We start from the raw sequence: 19119 nt of genomic DNA on the forward strand, positions 1-19119 counted from the left end.
AAATGCTGGGAAGAAGGGAAGTGAGACAGACACCATGATTCTCCGACCCAAGACGGACATAGGCTAGAATCCTTCCCGGTAAGCCACCATCTCGTGGTGCTACACAGATTATTACAAATGGGTTAAGCAAGATATGAGAGTTAGCCAAGAAGAGGCTAGATATAATGGGCCAAGCAGTGTTTAAAAGAATACAAGTTGTGTGTTGTTATTTTGGGTGTAAAGATAGCCGTGCTGGAGCTGGGCGGGAATGCAGCCCGCTGTTCCTTCTACAGGAGTGTTTCCCTTACTCCACATCCTCTCCTGCATAAGCTGTCATCATTGTTTTTTGACCTTAGGCATTCTGATCAGTGTGAGGTGGTATCTCAGAGTTGTTTTGATCTCAGAGTTGTTTTGATTTACATTTCCCTGATGATCAAGGATGTTGAGCATTTTCTTAAGTGTCTTTCAGCCATTTGAGATTTTTCTGTTAAAATTCTTTACTTAGATCTGTACCCATTTTTTTTAACACTGGATTACTTGATAATTTGGTGGCTAGTTTCTTGCATTCTTTTATACCTTGGAGATAAGACCTTTGTCAGATGTGGGGTTGGTGAAGATCTCTTCCCATTCTGTAGGAAGTCATTTTGTCTTGCTTACCATGACCTTTGCTTTACAGAAACTTCTCAGTTTCAGGAGGTCCCATTTATTAATTGCTTCTCTCAGTGTCTATGCTACTGGTGTTGTATTTAGGAAGTGTCTCCTGTGCTAATGCATTTAAGGGTACTTTCCACTTTCTCTTCTATGAGATTCAGTGTAGCTCGATTTATGCTGAGGACTTTAATCCATTTGGACTTGATTTTTGTGCATGGGGATAGATATGGATGTTTACATTTTCTACATGTCAGCATCCAGTTATACCAGCACCATGTGTTGAAGATGCTTTCTTTTTTCCATTTTATATTTTTAACTCCTCTGTTAAAAGTCAGCTATTCACAGGTGTGTAGGCTACTATCAGGGTCTTCAATTCAGTTCCATTAGTTCGCCTGTCTTTTTTTATGCCAATACAATGCTATTTTCATTACTATAGCTCTATAATAGAGCTTGAAGTTGGGGATGGCAATGCCTCCAGATGGTCCTTTACTGTAAAGGGCTGTTTTGGCCTTTACACTAGTTTCTCGTGGTGCCATAGTCCTCTTTATGTTTTTGAGTGTATTTTTGCCCTGTTGTCTACCTGTCTCTTCCTTTAATTGCTACAGGTGAAGTCTGTGCTTCAGAGGGTCCCTCTTCCTCTAATTGGTGTAGTTGTGGGCTGTGGCTCCATTGAACCCCCCTTCAGGTGCTGTCAGAGCAGAGTCTCTGGTGATTGCTCCTCCAGGTGCAAGCAGACCCAAGGCTCAGGTGGTCCCTCCTCGAGGTGCAGATGGGGCCACTGCTCTGGTGGTCACCCCTCTAGGTGGACGTGGTGCCACTGGTGTGGAACAATGGTCTGTATTCTGTCCATTATCTTTTAAATAAACCTGATTGGCCAGTAGCCAGGCAGGATGTATAGGCAGGACAACCAGACAGGAAGTAGAGGCGGGTCAATGAGAACAGGAGAATTCTGGGAAGAAGGAACTTTTAGTCTGCAGTCCTGACCCAGCCATAGAAGAAGCAAGATGTGACTGCCTCGCCTAATAAGGTACCAAGTCACATGGCTAACATAGACAAGAATAATGGGCTAATATAAATTATAAAAGTTAATAAGAAGCTTGAGCGAATGGGGCAATCTGTTTATAACTAATGTAGAACCCTGTGTGATTTCTTTGGTACTTAACGACTGCAGGAACCAGGCAGGACAGAAACCCGGATAACAGTGCCATGGTTCAGTAATTTCTTCTCTAGGTATAGAGGGGGATGAGGTTCTTGTGGTTGCTGCTGCAGCAGGGTATCTCATATTGAGAATGGCAGTGGATACTGGCTGGGGAACAGGTGCTCTTTACCAGAGGAAGTACTTATGATAACTTCTGGAAGCCACTGCTGTTGTCTCCTGGTAATTGCTTGCTGTTCCTGATGGTCACTTGGCCCTCTGATGCTCTCCTGGGCAGGTTGCTTGAGCCCCTGACACTCTGCTAGGCAGGCTACTTGGGTCTCTGATGCTCTCCTATGTGGGTTGCTTGGGCCTCTTTGTTTTTAAAATCAGTATACAAAGTAATGGTTTCATTTGGCATTTTCATACATACTTTGTCTTTTTGGTCTTCCTCTCCCACTTTCCCAGCCTCCTCCTTTGATGTGAGCATACAAGTATTATACAGTAAACATACAGCTGACTGATCTATAGTTAGATCCACGGGAGCGTACACTTCATATGGAGAACCCAATTTGCAGAGCTTCAGGAACATTTGTCTCTTAGATGGTCACTTTCAATTCTGTAGAAATCTTGTGAAATCATGACATTTTCCCCTTCTATAATAACCCAGCAGTGTATAAATCATTCTTTAAATCTGACTTTTTCTGTACTGGTAAATGGATGACTTCTCCCACACTACAGGGCTCTCTCTGGTGTGAAAGTATTCAGTCAGCCAAACATTTGTTCTCATAATCAAATCTACATAAAGCCTGTCCCTCACAAATATCCTACTGACAGGGCTAATTGACAAGGAAGGAGCCCTAACTCACTTTTACTGAGCTGAGTGACAGTAAAAGGTCTGGGTGATCCTGAATTCTCTAGCAGAAGATTCAGGAAGGTGTAATTTACTGGCCTTTTGATCTATCCTAACATGCTATTAATATTTTTGATTTACCCTTTACCTTGGTTTCAATTAACATAAGATCATAGCCCAGGAAATTAACTGTTTATGTTTTCTTTTTCTTCTCCTGGATACAGAAAAAATGCTTGAGTCACTAAAACAGCTCCAGAAGAAGAAATTTCTTCTTACCTGGGTGCTGGCAGGTACCCAACTAGAGCTGGAAACAAAGTCTCCATAGAAATTCCTTTTAACTTAGCTAGCTAGATGCTCATGCAAATCAAGTACCTTTGCCTTCCTCCCAGCCACCAGAGAAGTGCTCAGAAAGTCTAACAGCACTGCTGCATTTTCTACAATTATTAATGACAAACTTATAGCTTAATTAGTTAAACTTAAGAAATGTAGTTAGTACAAGAAAAATTCTTAAAGTTTTATATTGATTCTTAATTAACCCTCCTGGTATCTGCCTGGTATCTCACAGTCACACCCCCTCTGAGATGCAAGGCGCTTCCTTGCCAGATTCACCAGGTTTCTGTGATTCTGTGAAATGCAAGCTTGTTAACTTTGTGGGTATATAAACTAGAAATCATGTGGGTTGGAGAAGAGCAGTGAAAGAATGATGAACAGCAAGGAGGAACATCAAGAGGAAAACATCATGAGAGCATAGAAATAATAAACGAGACATGATAAAAGACTTATGTGAGCTAATTTATTTTATTTACCCTCAGATATCCGTAGCCAGTTTTCAGCTGCTATAGTGATCCTTATGAATTCTGAGAGGTTTAATGGGCTTAACCCCAACATAAACCTTGATACTTCTTCCAGCTCCTTTTGCTTCTTGTCACATAGTCAATTGCCCTTTCCCCTTCTCCTCAACCCTTCTTTAAGACTTCTTCCCCTTCCCTTAGTTCCTTCCTAGTTTAATGGTCTATACACACAAGAACACACACATAAAAATTAAAATTGAGGATTCATCTGTGTTGTGGTTTAAATGTAAAAATTTTCCTACAAGTTTGCCTGTTTGAATACTTGGTTCTCTTTTGCTATTGCTATTTTAGAAGGTTATGGAACCTTTAGGAGCTGGAGCCTCTGGAGGATGTAAGCAACTGGGTTGGACTCTGAGTACTTTGTAGGTACATTGGGACCAACTGCCTCGCATTCCTGATGTTGTCTCCCTCAATTGTTTGTCTGGCATTCCACAGCAGCAACAAGAACAGTAACTAATGCAGCGTGTGAAAGTAAATGTGCCATTTCTGACTCTAGGCTACTTTGTTTAACATAACATTTTTTTCCATTTTCCTGCAAATGTCTTATTTAAGACTGTGCTTATATTTTTCTTAGCCATTTAATAGTTGAAGGTTATCTAGTATGTGTCTTTCCTTTTTTTTTTTATTCTGAAGAGACTAGCATTAAACATGGTTGTGCAACTATTTCTGTGGCAGGACTTGGGGTCCTTTAGGTATTTACTCAGCCGTGGTACAGTTGGTCACTGACTTCCATAGTGACTGGACCTTATCCTCACCATTTTCTGTCGTCTGTTTCCTTGGGGTGGAATCTCAGTGATTTTGATATTTTTTTCAAGACAGGGCTTCTCTGTAGCTTTGGGGCCTGTCCTGGAACTAGCTCTTATAGACTAGATCTGCCTGCCTCTGCCTCCCAAGTGCTGGGATTAAAGGCATGATCCACCACCATCTGGCTCTTGATTTTCATTCCAATGATGACTAAGGATGTTGAACACTTTTAAAAATGTTCACTGGTCATTTGTGCTTCTTCTTTTGAGAGCTGTCTGTTCGTCAGCCCATTTACTGATGAAAAGATTTGAAGTTATTCGTTTTGTATTTACCTTTTGCAGGTTTTCTTTTTAAAAGATGTCCTAGATTTCAGGCCTGTCTGAAACATGGCTGGAGAGGATTTTCCTTCACTCTGCTGACTGTTTTCTCCAGTCTACTTTTTTATTTCATATATTTTTATGGGTCAATGTCTGTGGTTGTAACAGCATTCCTATTTGTTATGCAATGCAGAGTCAGGAGTGATAGAAACTAACAGGGCTTTCCCAATGATGGCATTTGACCCTTATTCCAAGTCTTCTCCTTGCAGTGCTGGGGATGAAGTGAGTCTTGTGTAGGCTCTCTGCCATTGAGCTATACCCCTGCCCAAGTAGCAAACCTTAATTAACAATTGAAAAACAGGACGTGTATAGAATTTAGTCTGTAAATATTCCTAAATGTGAAGACTGCTTGAGTCCAGTGCCTGTCTTCCATCTCAGACCTCCGCAATTTAAGTGCAGATAACACTGGGGCCTAGTAGCTTGTCTAAACCACACAGAGAGTATAGTGAGGTGTACAGATAGGTACACTGAGGATGTTTTCCCTGGCCATGGAAACAACATGATCTCAGGCATGCAACATTAGTTCATGGGGCTATATGTGTGAAATTACACTCTATGTATGTTCCACCATTTTACCAGGAAGACCTTTGGGAGGTGAGAATAATAGTAGTGGATAGAATTTAAGTTCCTCACTTGAACACTTCCACAGTGGACTCTCGAGGGGCAAGATAAGGAGTGCAAGGTAGTTTTAGGCTCACGGGGGAAGGTTCTTTGCCAGGTCAACAAATGGCCAGAAGTTTACTTTTGCATTTCATTCAGCATATGTATTAGTTATGTTTTTGGAACTGAACTTAGGAAAAACAGACTTTGCAAGTGGCATAGAGTGGGTTTCTATCTTGCATCACTTGCTGCTTTTGACTGAGGTGGCGCCTTAGCCTCATGTCTGCTCTGGTGTGGGTCTGACAGAGCCTATTCACACATCAGCCAAAAACCAGTGCCTTCCATACGTCTAGATTCAGGTGCTCTGTTCTTCCTGACAGATGTTTCTCCATCACCCTTGCTCCACAAAAACAGAACAAAAGCACATCCCGAGTCAACACTTTATATTATGTCACAGGCAGTGGCTGGTGGAGGGCTCATGGCACAGCCTACTTGAATGGCATCAAGATGTTCTCAGGCTCGAATTACAGTACCAAAATGTGCAAGGGTATTTCTAGATGCTTTTATACGATTCACTGTTCTGAATAAATAACACACACTCACACGTATGCAATGCACACGCACACATGCACCACACGCATACATACACACACGCATACATACACACACATGCACCCACACGCATACATACACACACACATGCACCCACACGCATACACACACACACACGCATACATACACACACACATACACACACACATACACACACGCATACATACACACACACGCATACATACACACACATACATACACACATACATACACATACACACACATGCACCCACATGCGTACATACACACACATGCACCCACACGCATACACACACACATACACACACATGCACCCACACGCATACACACACATACACACATGCACCCACATGCATACATACACACACATACACACACATACACCCACATGCACCCACACGCACACATACACACATGGACAGATGAAATCTAAAGAGAAACTCCATGAGATTTTATTAGTACCATTATTGTATTCTTTGGCTTTATGTATTATATAGGTAAAAATTAAAAAAGGAAAATGATTATAAGAGGGAAATATTTTGTACAAAAATACAATGTTTTAAAAGCTCTTTAAGTATATTTCATATCATTACTAAAAGGTGTCCTATATATCTTTACGTCTTCATATTCTTCCTACCTTTGGGATTTCAGAAATGCACGGTTTACACAGAGCCTGGAACTCAACAACCATGATAGTCTTTTTCTGATTGGAGCATTCCACATTCAGGAATATATAATTTTCATAAAATGTATGGTTAATGGCTGAGAAAAATCTATGTGATTCGGTCCATTTGCACACTGGAAATCAATGTATCAACTTGGGGAAGCATTTTAGCTCCCTAGTCCTTGGGTCATAGTGCAGTAGTGTGTCCATTTGTTTTCAATAACTGGTTTCAGTGTTTTCCCCATCCAATCTGGTGAGAAAGTGATGGAATTAGAAAGGAGTCTCCTTCACCTTTTGGAGGCTTCTGAAAACATGTTCCTGCTGTTACATCACACTGTGTTATAATGTGGATGACGGTACTATAAGAGAAAAATAATGATGGGTGTTAATTTGGTTTGAGGAATACATTTTTTTATCACTTAAAACAGGAGGAGTCTTTAGGAAAGACATCATTCAAAGAAGAATATTGGGAAGTTTTTCTTCAGATTAAGTAAAAGTTACATTTCATTTGAAGGGCCAAGTCTAGGGAGTACTATTCCCTACTCAACTCCCTCATGAGCAAACAAGATAAACATACAGTGCCTGGTTGTTATCGTCAACTGTAATCCTGTGTTTAGCAATCTGTGCTTCTGCCTGCAGCTAAGCAGACAGTGTGTTCCTTATTTGATTGCTATCCCTAGCACTCACACTATTTAAAACATCAAAAGTACTCAGTACCTATCTTGAATGTGTATATGAGTAATTTGAATCCCAGTACTTCCAGAAATAATGTGAACAAAGTCTAATTAGGTTTCTTTTTACCCCTAATTAGCAAAATTAGTTTTATTGAACCCTAATGCACAAATTTATGAAGATTACTGATGAAAGTAAACTTCAGTTGACCTTAGCATATTTCTTTTTAATTTTATTTTTATAATTGAATATGAGTGCTTTGCCAGCATGTATGTCTTTGCACCACAGGCCTGGTGCCTGCCAAAGCCAGAAGAGGGCATCAGATCCAGTGGAACTGGAGTTACAGATGGCTGTGAGCCACCATGTGGGTGTGCAAATCAAACCAGGGTCCTGTGCATGAGCCATCTCTATAGTCCCCTTAGTATATTTTCAAAGTTGTGTCATAAGGTCCAAAAATTGCTACCCACATTCTTAGCATTCCTTTCCCATGTCCTTCATCTGCCACCCTGCGCTCAAGAGGGTCATGTAGTAAATGAAGTTTTAGATAGCGTCTTATGAAGCCAAGGCGAATTGCCACAGAATTCTTTGACATAAGCATGTTGAAGACATGCAGACCATAGCCATCCACTGTACTAGCACAAAGAATGGCCTATACTAAATGTTCAGTTAAGTACTGTAGATTAACTGGTTCAATTCAGTTAGGTACTGTAGATTAACTGGTTGAATTCAGTTAAGCACTGTAGATTAACTGGTTGAATTGGTAGGATGTGGATGTCTACATTCCCCAAAAACATCACATTGGAGCCAAACGAATAATTAATAATAATTAATTGGCAATATTATAAACTGGTGAGTCACTGTTTCTCCATGGAGGTTGATAATCCTGCTGCTAAGGCAGCAGAAGTAGGTTGGAAACTCAGACCCGAGAGCATGTATTTAGAGACTTTCTTGCCACCTCTCCCCTTTTACAAGACCAGAGCCCTTTAGCTCCATCGTAAGCCATGAGGCTGCTTACCTGCCTCCCTTTCCTTCTCACAGATGAAGTTATTGATTTCATCACACTGGAAGTCATTCCACTGCCCAGCATAAATCAGCCCAGCACAGTCTTCTCCTGGCCCGTGGCCATTGCCCCAGTTGTCTGGCTGTCCAGCTTTCCAGTTTCTTTTAACAAAGCAGAAAAGGGGTGTTATTGACACAGTATGCAGAGGTTTTGTTTGCTTAAGAACACCAGAGGATTGCAAAAGCTTAAACCCGAAGCATACCATTTGTTGCGGAATGAACAGGCATCATTTAGAAAGCAGAGCACACTTTCATTTAGCTGTTTGCAGAGGAATGTGAAGTGTAGCTTGGCCGTAAAGACACCAACCCAGTGAGCCTCATATTATTGCAGAGGGGATGAGTCCTTTGACATAGTGGGATGAATGGCTTTTAGCTTTGTCCAGCAATGTGGATTTCTGGGCATGGATCTATAGTTGAGCAGGGATAATATGTACTCTTGGGATATCTCACACAAATGTATATGCACATAGCTCTTGTGAGACTACACAGGGACTGTGGACATTGGTGTGTCTTGTCTCTGATATGTCTAAGGGTTGGGAAGAGAAAGTGAGAGCATATTGATGCACACTTACAGAAACCACAACCACAAACAATTGGCTGTGGCTGTGGCTCAGCTGGACTTGGCTGACAGCTTCAGAAAACAGTAATTTAATATTACTGAAAATTACTCAAGCATTTCTCTACTTCTCTTGGGAAAGAACTTTTCATTTCATTTATCACACACACACACACACACACACACACAGATACTGAGAGATGCACTAGAGAGCACACACATGTGCTATAGTGTATGTGAAAGGAGAGAACAACTGGAGATAATCAGTTCTCTCCTTCCACCATGTGGGTCACAGAAACAAATTCAGGTCATCAGAATTGGTGGCTGTTCTCTTTAATATACATTTTATTCAAGTCTACCAGTAATGATGAAAGGGAACAATTCTGATTTTATTTATATGATTTGATATCTCTGATTCCCAATTGTATAATGATGTATTTGATAGTCTTGATTTTTCAGTTAATTGTAAAAACTGTATGTGTACACACACACATGCATGCATCTACACCCAAATAAACCCATGTGTATGGTTTATTTGGACTAGAGGACCTGCTTAATTCAATTCTCTTGCGTTTTCTTTTACACCATTTAAAGTCATATAGGTAAGAAGGGCTGAGAACTTACTAATTAAACAGAAAGGGAGCCTTTCTCAACTGGGTTCCTCAGATCCTCAGAATTCTTTATAGAGTTATCAAGGATTTCCTTGTGACTAAAGGCAGCACAAACTCTGTGGTGTCCAGAATAAGTGGGAGACAGTCCTATAGAATGAGCACCTGGGGTCCCAGGGCATCTCTGGAAAAGCTAAAATCCCATGGGACAGCCAGAACTATATCGAGAGACACTGTCTCAAAACAAAACAACAGCTGGGCGGCGGTGGCACACGCCTTTAATCCCAGCACTTGGGAGGCAGAGGCAGGCGGATCTCTATGAGTTCGAGACCAGCCTTGTCTACAGAGCGAGCTCCAGGACAGGCTCCAAAGCCACAGAGAAACCCTGTCTCGAAAAACAAAAAACAAAAAACAACAACAACAAAAAAAAAAAACTAAAAAAAAACAAAAGCACTTAAATAATTTCAAAAGGGCATATGCATCTGCTTTGGAGAAAAAGGGTAAAAGGAAAGTTGTGTACTAATTCCCACGCCAGGCAAGGCCTGGGATGGTACCAGAGCCACTAGCTTCTGGTACTAGAGATGTTTAAGATGAGTCGTGGCAGTCCTTCCTGTAATTTTGGTAGAACTCAGCCATGAAGCCTCTGTTCCTGGGTTGTTTCTGCTAGGAGACTTTGATGGCCATGTGAACCCCATTTGTTAGAGTCTGCTCAGCCTACCCATTTCTTCTTAAGCCTTAGTGACTTGTTTGTTTCTTGACACGAGTCCATTCTTCAGCTTTTGGTTTGTTGGTGTACAGTTGTTCATAGTAACGGTTCACAGTGGTCTCCAATGACTGTGGATCTAGAAACCACTGCTAGTGGGGGAGGAGGGGAGTGGGGGGAATGGTTCCATGCTTGAAGGCCTCATGATGCGAGACGAGGAGGGCAAAGGCTAATTCAAGTATCTGAGAAAGCATTTATATACGGTTGGGAGACCCTGATATGCTGAAGGCTCTTTCCATTCCTTTTTCTTTTCCCCTGGGACAGGACTTTTCTGTGTAACAGGCCTGGCTAGCCTAGAACTCACTCTGTAGACCAGGCTGGCCAGAACTCACAGAGATCCATCTGCCTCTGCCTCTCCAGTGCTGGGATTAAAGGTGTGTGTGTGTGCCACCACTGCCTGACAAGCCTGCTTCCATTCCTAAGCCATGACAGGGAATATTCTTGTAAGATGCTGTGTGTGGATCTCTAACTAAGATCCTGCACATTGTACAAATTCTAGGCATAATATTCCCCAACACAGTAGCATTTTACTGTGGTAACAATCACGACTGTGTCAACAACAGAAATAACACCAATACCCACAGCCAGTATTTCTCCAGTTCTTCCCAGGTGACAAGCTTTATATTAAATCCCCCCCCCCCGTGTGTGTGTGTTAGGAAATCACATTTAAGCGGTATTATCATAGTCCCTTTGTCAAATTCATTTTATACACGGGGACATGAAGATTTTATGTGACTGAGGTAACTCATAGGGTGTCAGGTCCAGGCAGGCCTGAACCCAGTGCTTATCCTGTATCTCCCCTCTGGATGGTACCAGCCCTTTCTCTAGTTTATGCAGTGTTTATTATTATTATTATGTCAAACTAAGTTACCCTTTGGTCACTGAAATCTCATAAAATGTCTGCTTAATTTATCCTTACTTTTAGAATTTGATCCTGGGGAGTTTTCCATGTATACATATATTCCTATGGGTAGAAAAGGAGACACAGAGACTTTGTAGTGGCGAGAGTACAGGAGCGCTCTCATGCCTAGAGGCTCCAGGGTGACTATGGTTGTGATGTCATACCTCTCAGGAACCAGGGACCAATACTAGTGCTTTCCTCCCTATTCACAAAGTTCTTTCTAGATCCCAGGCAAAGGAGCAAAGGGTCACCTTTGAAAGATGGAGCACTTAGCAATATTCCAGCTCAGTCAATCCCACATGAACCAATAAAGTTTAAGTTTGAATTTCGTAGTCAAACTAAATGTTTCTTCACATTTACGGCAGTGAGAAAAGTGGGGAGCATCTCTCACCTCATTAAAAAAGATATCCTGACTTTCTTGACTGCCAAAGAAAGAGCTTTGCCTTTTTCCTTACTAACCTCTGCTTCCCAGTCTTCCTCCAAGCGATCACAGCACCCAATTTACACATCAACACGCACAGCTGTGTGGAGTCTTGTATACAGCATCCCTACCACACTGGGTGCTTCCCTGAGTGCCACTGTCTCCCAGAGGCAGGCACAAGAGAGCAGACAGAGAGAAGGCTGGCAGACAAACACAGGTGTACCTACTCAGCTTTGGGGCAGACCTAAAATCCTCAGATGGTCCACTTAGGAATTTGTCCACATTTTACCCCTTTTGGAGATGGCCTTTGATTTTACCTACTTTCTCTCATGTTCTTCACGTGGAGGAGATTAAAAGTATAGAACTGTAAGGTACAGTGATGCAGTTCTGAGCTAGCACTTCAGTGCTGAAGGCAGAACATTTTAAGTTCCAGGCCAGTGTGGATCACATATGTAGTACGACCCTGCTCAGACCTGGCTGTTCCTATACATATTTGAGACTGTGTGGCCTCTCTGTCCATCATCTCAGTCCCTGTGCAACTCTTCAGCTACCTCTAGTCTTACCTCAGTGCATAGAGACTACCTCAAACTGGACTCCTCCCCCATGGCACAGTAGCTTCTTGTGATGTGCTGCTATTTGCCTGACTTCTTTGTCTCCAGCAAACTGAAGGCCCCACAGAGATTCCCGTTAATAGGTCCTTTACTTTTTCTCCAGAAGAAGCAAGCATGTTTTGAGAAAAGAGGTAAAATTTGAGTTGGTATAGTTTAGTCAGCTTTTAACCTGTCAAGGGTGAACATTATCAGATCCTCTGTGCGGTGCACTTGGATTTCCTATGATTAGGAGATCTACAACTTTGGAGGAGGTCAGAAGCCTAATCAAGGCTGGGACTTCCCAGAACTCATAAAAATGTTTGGGTGAACACTGACATTCGGAAAGGCTTTGGGCTTCATTATCCTTTCTCTTAATACTCAAAGATGACACTTTGTCAGAAGTGCCCTACTTGACAGCATAGTGACTGTCCACCAGGCTTCTCTATTGGGAATAGACAACTAGTACCAGCAACATAGGCCCTTGAGAGGATGGGATAGGATAAAAGGTCATTAAGGGAGAAGTTGTAGGAAATCAGGAAAGAGTGAACACAGTCTAGAAATTTTGAGAACTCACTTGTAGTCAACAGGCGTCCCATCTAGCCATTTCCACTCGTTTTCGTGCTCAGAGTCTGTGAGGCCGATCCAGTGGCTATCTCTCCCCACTGTCTGTTTTTTTATCCATTGCTGAAATAGAAGTCAGGAAGGTTTGTTTATTGTTAGCCCACACAAAGAAAGTCTTGTTTTTTTGGTAAAATTGACAAAAGGCAGTTCTCAGAGTTTTTAATAGCCCTTGCAGTACATTTTGTATTATGTTTATTTTGTGGGCACTGTTTTCAGGGGCTTGGACCTTCTGGGTCAAGTTTAACAAGTGATAGTAATGTCCTTAGAGTTTCTAAGGATGACTGCTGAGTGTCCTGTTTCCCAGCAACCACTCATTCATGAGCTTCTACCAAAACTGATGTATCAAAGACAAGTTGCTGAGCAGTTGTTTGGGCCCTGGCCCAACTGCTGATTTTCTTATGCTTCCTCAGTTACTAAAAAAAAAAAACCCAGATTTCAGGGTTGTGTCTGATGGAGATGGTTGTCAGTCAAGTCTTAGCTCTTCTTTTGCCTTTTGCCTTGTGAGAAGAAGCAGTGTACACACCTATATTCCCATCCTTGAGGAATGGATTCAGGGAGACAGTCATAGGTTGTAGGCCAGCTTGGCTTATACTACAAATTCCAGACCAGCTAGGATAACATAGCAAGGCTTTGTTTTAAAAAACCAAGGGGGAGAGGATGGCAATTATAAGGTTTATATTGCAGGGTTGTTATGAGGTTTAAAAGGGGGACTTGCACACAACAGGGGCTTAATAAAGGGCCACTATCATTGTCACACACAGGCCTTTACCAGTTTCTGAATCAACAAATCTGGTTTGTGGCCCTCACCACAAGCCAGCTCTCTCTCTCTCTCTCTCTCTCTCTCTCTTTCTCTCTCTCTCTCTCTCTCTTTCTTCCCCTCTTTCTCCTGTGTGTGTGTGTCTAATGGCAACTCCCCCTTCACTTTTCTACTATACTGAAATTCTCCAGAAAGCCACCAGGAGGCGCTATATATCCATAGGCTTAAGCATCCTGACAGTGCCTATGCTCTAGTCCCAGTCATGCCTGCAAACTGCAGCCTTCCTTGTTTATGAGGCCATGGATTTTGATCTCTTTGACTCCCTAGGATGCATGCAATTTCCAGGTATAACTGATCTCTAAATTATAATATTCTCCAACCAAGTGTGCAGCTAACATACCTGTTCCTCCCTTGAGTTTATGAAAGCAAGATGTGACGACTTGTCTTCACAGAAAAGCTTAGCATCCTCAAAAATTTCTTTTTCCATCGAAAAATAGTAGCATTTATTTGTGAAGTTCTTCCAGTGAGGGGGGCAGCCTAGAAATGCAAAGTTTTTACATAATTGATTTAAAAAACACAGAAAGCACTCTTCATTTCCTCAGCTGTGTTTTAAGATACCAAAGGGACAGTATCATGCCAATGGAAGCCTGGCGTCCCTGGGCGGAACCTGTAAACTGTAGAGGACACAGTAGTAAAAACTATACTACAACCTGTAAAGGTTTGACTGGGCTTTTGTTTTTTTTTTCTGCACCAGGATCAGACTTTATAATGGCAGAATGAAGAAAGTGGTATTGGCTCTGATATTGCCAGTTTTGGATCAGCTACAGCCTACAAACTAGTGCATACAAGTGTTCAGATCCAAAGTTCAAGTCCTGGGTCAGCATGGCAACGCACAAGGCTCAGTTCCTAACTAATACAGAGTTTTGCAAAAGACTTAAAGGGATGCAAAGGCACCACAACACCTTAAGTAAAACCTGAGTGTGGGCATTGCCAAAGAAACATTGTCTGCACACTGGGAGAGTTAACTGATGGACAGTCTGTTTCTAGGGAGAAAGATGGTCAGAGAGTAACCAGTGCAGGATGTCTGGAAGCAAGTGTTTGGGGTGCATGTGTCTTCTGAGGGCCTGGCTTACCTAAGTGACTAGAGACCTGATAATATCTGGGCATATACTCGGGACCTGAGTGATAGCAGTGAGGCATCAAAGGGGACACACAGGGCCCCTGATGCTAAGTGTAACTAGGGGACACATGAAGGTTAGTTTAGCCAAGCATACACACTGCCCTGTTTCTTCCCCAACACTGGCTGAAAAGGGCCATTTGGACTTACCATTGGTCTCTGATGCTGGAGTTGGCACGTTCTGCAGAGCCAAGGGTTCCATTGCTCCTAAGGGGCCTGGGGGGCCAGGTGGCCCTTTGGGCCCAGGTATGCCTGGAACCCCTGGCAAGCCTGGTAGTCCCCGAGGTCCAGGTACGCCAGGCTCGCCCACAGTACCCTGCAGTCCTTGGAAGCCAGGAGGGCCCTGGGGTCCAGGGAGTCCATCCTTGCCTGGTGGACCTGGTGGACCTGGGTCTCCATTAGGCCCTTGAGGGCCAGGCTTCCCTGGGGACCCACGGGATCCTTTGGAGCCCTGTGAGCCTTTGGATCCTTTGCTGCCACGCTCTCCAGGGGGGCCTACTGGTCCAATTGGGCCTCTCTCACCCGCAGGGCCAGGAGGACCAGGCTCTCCCTTCTCTCCTTTCTGTCCCTTGTTGCCAGTTGGTCCAGGTGGTCCCTGAGATCCTCTGTCGCCTTTTGGACCCCTGGGACCAGGAGGACCTAAAACATAAAAACGAATATATGAAGTCTGTTGTGAGGGTATATTTGCTTATATAGCCTACAATAAAAAATTTAACACATAAACATAGGCATTAAGGAGTGCTTACTATTTATAATGTATTGTTAGCCTCAAGGAGTAAGACAGAGTAAGAATCAGTTCACCCAACATCTTCCTCTGGCCTCCATATGTGTGCATAGCTGTGCATACATGTGAATACACTACACACACACTACATACATGCCTACAAAAACAAAAAGATTAAGACACAGAGATAAACCAGGTGAACACACAAGGAGGAGATGGCCATCTGCAATCTAAGGAGAGAGGCCTTGGAAGAAACCAACCTCACCAAGACCTTGACTGCAGAGCTATGAGGACAAAAATCTGTTCTGGCCGGTTTAAGTCCATGCAAAGCAATACAATGATGTACTGGTTTATTTTTGTTTTTAATTAATAAGCCTGCCCTTTCTGTTCACAGTATTTATGATGTAACTAATGGTGTTCACTGATAAGATCCACGATGATACTGGCACTAACATGCTTGTCACTAACAGAAAAGGCATGCATTTCTCTCTTTTTTTCTATGAGTTTGGTCTTTGGTTTCCTAAGCCCATCTAGACCTCACTTTATCTGGCAGCTTTACTCAGGACTTTTACCAAATGCACTTGCCTTACTGCCAAATCACAGAATTCTAACATCCTCATTCTGTGTTAGGAGACATCAGAAGTAAGAGACTTCTGGGTAATGGTGACCTGCCTTGTGTTACCTCATTCCAAGAAGTAAGACTTCCCAACCTATGTGTTAGGTGGATCCTGGGTCCATCCATGGAATGGCTGTAGAGACCTGCTTTCCTAAGTCTGACATTTAAGAGTGGGTCCACTGATCCCTTCTGCAATCTGAGTTTTCTTCTCTGAGCACATTATCCAACCCATGCCACTGAGGGATGACTAGAAAGGCCTTTTATTTCCATCTGTATCTCCTTAAAGTAAGTTAGTGCCTGTCTGGGCAAAATGGCATCATAGAGGCTTACACTGGGGAAGGTGCCAGAGAGTTCCCTGGATTGGGTGTATTATTGTAAAGTTCTAATTTAACAGGCACATAATATATAACTTCTCAACCATGTGTTTCCTTCATAATATATGTTAAACCTCAGGAAATCCACAAAATGAAGATCTGTTAGAAAATCTACTCACTTTAGTAACACTTTATTATCCTTCTTTTCTAAACTTTCATCCAGTGATTAGTTTCTCAACTCCTCACTCTAGGGTTTGATACTCTACTGTAAGCTTCAGGAAATGAGTTTATCTGCAAGGATGGTGTGGCTCTTCAGCCTTATCTCTCAGCTCAGTTAGACTTCTTTTGAGTGTTCCCCAGCTCCAAAGGCACACAGCTCATACCTAAATCTAAGATCTCACTCATATGGGGTAGCAGCTTTTTATTGCTTATTATTTCTGGGTAGGATGTTTATAGAGTCTAAATGACCCCAATTCCCCAACTGGACATGGCTGAATGTCCTCAACTAATACACACATAGACAGACACTGACTTTTTTCCCCCCAAGAGGGCATCATACATGGGTTCCAGAGCCAGCACAAAACACCAAGAGATGCTAGTTTCTAAATCACACAAAGGAAAGGAGTGGATACGGGTATGTGGTGCAAGTTTTTGCTTTTAATAAAAATCTCACTATCAATGGATTCCCAAGTAGGTTAGTATAAAACCAAGTCTTTTCTTGTAAAGCACTGCACTTATCCACAACACACAGTTTTACAGCAAAATTAAGCTTAGTATCTGTGATTATGCACAAACTGGCAGGCACAGAATAGTGATGTTCTCGATCACAGCTGCCTTCACTTTGCAAAAACTGCCTAGGAGCAGGTACTCCCCAAGATGCTGAGTTACAAGATGTGTGCTCCATTGGTAAGAGGAGTCATATGATAAACTTTGATGACTAGACAAGCTAGATGTTTACTTTGCTTGCTGATTAAAAAATTGATAAAAAGAGCCAAAGCTAATTTAAAAGACTAGCATTGGCCCAAGAGATGTTTTTCTCTGAGATGCTAGTGTCAGTGTCAGCCTCTGTAGCTGTTGAAATAAAAATAAAATAAAACAAGGAGCTGGGGACATGGCCATAGATGGCCAGCTGTGCAAGCCTGACCACCCGAGTTTGACCTCTGAAAACCATGTTCAAAGGCAGCTGCAGTGGCTTGAACGTGTGGTCACAGCTTTCGTGCACTGATGTCAGTGGCAGAGAGGCAAGCGCATCACCCGGAGGCTCACAGTCACACTAGTCAGTCATGACACAACCTCAGAGGAAAAGAGAACCCTCCTCAACAGGATGGAGAGCAGGAGCAGATTCCTGACTTCCCCGTGGAAGCTGTGGCACATTTGTACCTGTATGCAGGCACACATATATACATATAAATAAGCAAAAACTAAATGTTACCTGTTCCTACTCCCCCCCCCCACATAAAATGAGAAAGTATTGCCAGATGGTGGTGGAGCACACTTTTAATCCCAGCACTCAGGAGGCAGAGGCAGGCAGATCTCTGTGAGGTCGAGGTCAGCCTGGTCTACAAGAGCTAGTTCCAGGACAGGCTCCAAAGCTACAGAGAAATCCTGTCTCGAAAATCAAAAAATGAAAAACAAACAAGTAAACTAACTAAAAACAAAAGAAAAAGGGAAATATTTATGAGTATGTATTCAGAAACTTGAATGTCGAGTCAAGAGTGTTGTATTGTGCGGAGGCATATGGATGGCAGCGCAGAGTGCAATTTCAAGGCTGAGTGGGTTCTCTGACTTGAGATGTTGAATTGCCAGGATACAGGCAAAGCTATCACAAGCTCCCCAAGTGCATGCAGACAACTAACAGCAGGGTCTGAGCAATGCTTCATTTGCTCTGTCACTTTGTAGCTCCCAGACGTCAAAGACTTAGGGGCTTTAAGATACTGAATCCTCGGACGTTAGATTGTTTTTTATCACTGTCCCCTTTCTGCTTTGGCATATCAATTGCAGACTTTGAGAAGTGCCATCTGCTCCTGGATCCTGCTTGAGCCAGTTTTAAACATGACTTCCAACAAAACTTCTGTGTGACATGAAGTAGAGACAAGGCCTAAGTTTTGTCTGTCATCCATATTCTTGGAGACATGATGTTAAGAACCTAGGGTGACACAGTGCTTGGGGGCCGAAAGCAGGACTGCCACAAATTTGAGGCAGTGGTAGGCTACACATTTATTCCAGTTTATCCTGGGACACAGTATAAGATTCTGTCACAACAAAGAACCCTAGTAGAAGACTAGAAGATAGACTAGGTAGAAATAATAAAGATACAATAATGCAGCTTTCTTCATATAAAAAAACTACTTTGATTGTAATTAACTGAATTTATTAATCACCTATGTGTTAACTTTCTGTTACTGTAGCAAAATGCTTGAGATCATCAACTTAAAAAGAAGAAATATTTTATTTTAGCTTATGGTTTTGGAGGGTTTGGTCCATGACTAACTGGATGGATATCTTGCTTTTGGGCCTTTGGCTGGTAGCACATTAAGTTGGGAAACCTATGGAGTAAATGATTTACTTTATGGCTGAGATTAAAAAAGAAACTGGCATCTCACAACAAAATCCCTTCAAGGTCAGGGGCCAAATACTTCCTGCCAGGCCCTACCTCTTCAACATGCTACCACTTCCCCAAAACAGCGAGGACTAAGCCTTCAAAACACAGGCCACTGGGGAACATTCTGGATCTAAACTATAGCAGTGTGTAATAAGCAACTGTTGACTTAGTTTTACCAAGGTGAAAAAACATGTGAAAATTAAAAACGAAAGAAAACAGATAGTTTGGCATGGTGGCACATGTCTTTAATCGCAGCACTTGCACGCAGGTCTCCGTGAGTTAAAGGTCAGCTT

At 42.4% G+C, this 19119-nt stretch overlaps 1 protein-coding gene across 1 annotated transcript in view; it reads right to left on the reverse strand.

Annotated features, from left to right (window-relative positions):
- Positions 1 to 6245: 6245 nt before the first annotated feature.
- Positions 6246 to 19119, reverse strand: part of LOC121453373 (collectin-12) — a 197513-nt gene continuing 184639 nt past the window's right edge. The window contains exons 6-10 of the mRNA XM_041660108.1: positions 14721 to 15209; positions 13794 to 13930; positions 12590 to 12699; positions 8133 to 8278; positions 6246 to 6804 (exon numbers count right to left, since the gene is read on the reverse strand). Of these exons, the coding sequence (XP_041516042.1) occupies positions 6785 to 6804; positions 8133 to 8278; positions 12590 to 12699; positions 13794 to 13930; positions 14721 to 15209 (902 nt within the window). The 3' untranslated portion in view covers positions 6246 to 6784. The remainder of the gene's footprint in view (positions 6805 to 8132; positions 8279 to 12589; positions 12700 to 13793; positions 13931 to 14720; positions 15210 to 19119) is intronic.

The sequence above is a fragment of the Microtus oregoni genome, unplaced genomic scaffold, assembly GCF_018167655.1.
Source record: "Microtus oregoni isolate MIOR12 unplaced genomic scaffold, Mior012 000011F_ref0000422, whole genome shotgun sequence".
Taxonomy (NCBI): Eukaryota; Metazoa; Chordata; class Mammalia; order Rodentia; family Cricetidae; genus Microtus; species Microtus oregoni.